At 40.6% G+C, this 3,287-nt stretch overlaps 1 protein-coding gene across 1 annotated transcript; it reads right to left on the bottom strand.

Moving 5' to 3' along the window:
- Positions 1-74: 74 nt before the first annotated feature.
- Positions 75-871, bottom strand: LOC113218031 (uncharacterized). The gene is made up of 3 exons (XM_026438176.2): positions 588-871; positions 383-483; positions 75-298 (listed from the first exon to the last, which is right to left on the bottom strand). Exons 1-3 carry the CDS (start codon positions 629-631, stop codon positions 132-134), a joined length of 312 nt encoding a protein of 103 aa, XP_026293961.1. The 5' UTR covers positions 632-871; the 3' UTR covers positions 75-131.
- Positions 872-3,287: the final 2,416 nt, after the last annotated feature.

Genomic DNA, 3,287 nt, shown 5'->3' with positions numbered 1-3,287 from the left:
TCAGTCAGTTAAAGAACTTACTGAAGTTTTTTAAATAAAGTGTTGCTTTCTTATTGTTTCACGTAACACAGATATACGCAGTAGAGTACTTGATTTTTTATTCTAACTAAAGAACATATAAAACAGTTATCTTAGGATATAATGCAGTCTGTTATAGGCTTCTGGACGAGCGAGTTAGGTACTGGTCCTCCGAGAGATACATTTTTAATAACTTCTACAGTATGATCTACATCAGGATATGCCAAGGTCTGAAGTCTTGAATGAACATTTTTTCCATTAATGTGTACTTCAAATGCCCCTAGAATCAGAGAGAAAGTGTAAATCCACATGTTTAGTTGAAATTTCAGAGTGCACATTTACTCGAACTTTAAGCGTGGTCCACCTGAACGATCATCTTCTTGGCCGCTAACATTTGCTGTTGGGACGCCACCTTTAATTGCTTCTGCCATCTCATCAAATGCAGTTTTACCTCCACAGGGGACACTAGCGAGGGACAAATCAAGAAAGACTTAATGAAGATGGTTCTGATGGGTACAAAAGCATGTCAGATAATATGATCCCAATTCATAGATGGGTGACAACTTTACCAATATGTAACATGAATATTGACGTCCGTAGTTTGACTAGCCATTTCTTTAATAAATCCTAATGTTCAAAGAAAAAGATGTAGAAAAATAACGAAATCCACGAGGAAAAAAAGGGGAGTGTTTTGAACACAAATGAAAACATGGGACAGCAGAGCAGACGATTTTCTCGTGCAATCAACTCTAGTAGTCGTTATTTACAGAATACTCGTTATTTGCACACAGAATCGTTTTTCAGCAGTTTTTAAAGCGTTCCAATGATGTTCTCGTGTAAAAAGGTAGTGTTATACAAATAAAATAACATTGTACAGCAAACTTTTACCATGCAACAGACGTGAAACAAAAGGGACAGGGTCTGTCGCACATATAAAAGTCCACCAGTATTCAAATCTAGCGGGTGTTTAGTCAGACACGCCAACACATAATGTCTTTTAATTTTGTCAAAAAACGATCGAAAATACGAAAATATTTAAAAGAACCACACTTTAAATTGTGAAATTAACTAAAATGTTTATAAATATGGTTTATCAGGACCTCATATTGAACCGTTTTCTGTTATTTTCGTTTCTTTTTTTTTCTCTAGGTGGTCAACCTACAGAATGGACAAAAAGTAACTCTGCAGACCGCACTCCGAACAGCAAACTCTTCGTCTTGACGATAAGTTTAACTGCAGGTATGGATCAAAATTATTTTGATTTGTTTAGAATATTTTAGAAAATAACGCTAAGCCAAGCTGGCTAGAATCTATTGATTTTCCTCAGCATCAAAACAGCTGACTACGGCAGCCAATGGAAACTCTCCATTTCGTCACATGACCAGTCCAGCACTTAGCAGTCGTATCAGTTGTGTAAAGGAATGCCTTGTCATCGGTAATTCTTTGCATTTTATCCTTAATTTTGCCTCTCTGCGACTGCCGTAAGTTTCTTGTTTAATGCTTCAAATATCTGGGTTGCGGCTGAGCTAGTCGTCTTTTCTGTACAGCGAACGGTTCAGTATTGATCGAGCTTTAGAATCGCTCGGGAGCTTGGAGATAATGGGAGACGCCATTTTCTTTCCATTAGTGATGTCTGGATGAACAAATTTTCTTCACTATTTCGTGATCTTGTCAGTTCTCCAGTGCTGTGTAAACGGAGCTGAAATTTCTGCCCCCTTTTTCTTGTTTGGTTGTATTTCTGTGTCCCTCAGAGTTTCGCCATTGTTGCGTAATTCGCGAGACTCAGCAATCAACTCTCCTGGCCCCTGACAAAGGTGAAGCAGCATGTCACGTTTTCGGGACGTATTTTACGTTTTCCTCCTATATCCGAGGTTGACGCGCTAAAATTTGCGTTTTTTACCTCTTGCTCTAGTCTGTGAAACTCCTTTTGAACATTTGTAATCCTCACCCAATCTTCTGTGGTTATTGGCTGCCCATCAGCTGTTTCTTTATCTTGCAACAGTTCCAACATTTAAAAAATATTTGTGTTTCACTCTGCTTTATTTGATTCATTGGATATCTTATTTGTAAAATTATTTGGAATTAAACTTGCCATTCATGGTTTGTGTAAATTTTCATGGAAGTTGCAGATCAATGAGTGAATTGCTTTGCAGCTGAAATGTTTTTCTTTCATTCACAGTACGGTAATTGTCTACGTCATGTTTGCGTCTTCTGATGTATGATTTCAAATTCTGTGCAGTTTATGAATGCAATGTGGTGCATTTGAGATTCAATTGAGCGGTTTAATCCACTTTATGTATAAGTTTCAAGTCTTTTGTTATTGACAGCTTTCATTGTAATATGTAACTGCTATACCATATGATGTGCATTTTCTTTGACAAGTATTGTTATCTAATTACTCAACAATTTTTACAAATTTGTCTTCTGTTTTTTCAGATGTGTGCGGGCATGAATAAGTGACGCCTGGCTGGACTAGGATGCAATGCATTGAATTTTTGATATCGCATCGTCTATAAATTTCCGAACTTTGTTTTCAATTGGACTTCTTGCCTTGCCCAAGAGCTTCAGAAATTGTCTCTACTTCTTCTTTTATGGTAAGTTGCTTGCCTCCAACTGAATTTCCAGTAGTGGGTTGGGTGAAGTGCATTTTCTAAATGCATATTACTTTTATAAAACAAAATTTGGACATTTCTAGAGTTTATCTACTTTTGTGATCGCTTTGCATGTCTAAGTTTTTCATGAGGTAAGGATTCTTTAGATAGAGTTCATTCGACAAAGCCAGAGGACTGGCCTGGTTCGTATTTGTAGCACACTTCTTTCAGTTTGTGAGTAAGCGAGAGTTGGAGAGGTGTGTGCGCCGTTCCCTTTGTGGCGAATAATCGAGAGTCGTCGTGTTTGGACGTTTGAGCCGGGGGCCGGCAATATTTGCATCGGTCGAGGCGGTCGATCTGGCGTTGTCGCCTCGCCAACGCTCGTGATGGTGTCAGGTCGGCCCGGGGCGGGGAAGGACCCCGCGGGCGCCCTGGCTCCCCGTCCCCCCACACATGCGTGGACCGCGTCGGAGAATAATATTTTGATCGGGAGCCAAACAACGGGGCTGGCGGGTGCCTGGTGCCTGGTACCACTACGCGGAGCCGAGTCGCTGCTGCTGGTACACTCACTACACGCTCCTCCTCCCTTGCTCCCGGCCCGCGGGCTGCTGCACGTCGCAGCGACGTCGTCAACAAGTTTGAGCGCAACAGAGAGATAGGGCCCCGTCGATACAATTG

Source organism: Frankliniella occidentalis, unplaced genomic scaffold, assembly GCF_000697945.3.
Source record: "Frankliniella occidentalis isolate FOCC.00 unplaced genomic scaffold, Focc_3.1 Scaffold463, whole genome shotgun sequence".
Taxonomy (NCBI): Eukaryota; Metazoa; Arthropoda; class Insecta; order Thysanoptera; family Thripidae; genus Frankliniella; species Frankliniella occidentalis.
This window is presented reverse-complemented; position numbering and strand designations above follow the sequence as displayed.

Excerpts from the sequence above, each read along its gene's own strand:
- LOC113218031 (XM_026438176.2), bottom strand. The coding sequence starts at position 631 with ATGGCTAGTCAAACTACGGACGTCAATATTCATGTTACATATTG. Across the intron at positions 484-587 it reads AATATTCATGTTACATATTG|TGTCCCCTGTGGAGGTAAAA; the intron begins GTAAAGTTGTCA and ends GTCCCTCGCTAG. Across the intron at positions 299-382 it reads CCAAGAAGATGATCGTTCAG|GGGCATTTGAAGTACACATT; the intron begins GTGGACCACGCT and ends CTCTGATTCTAG.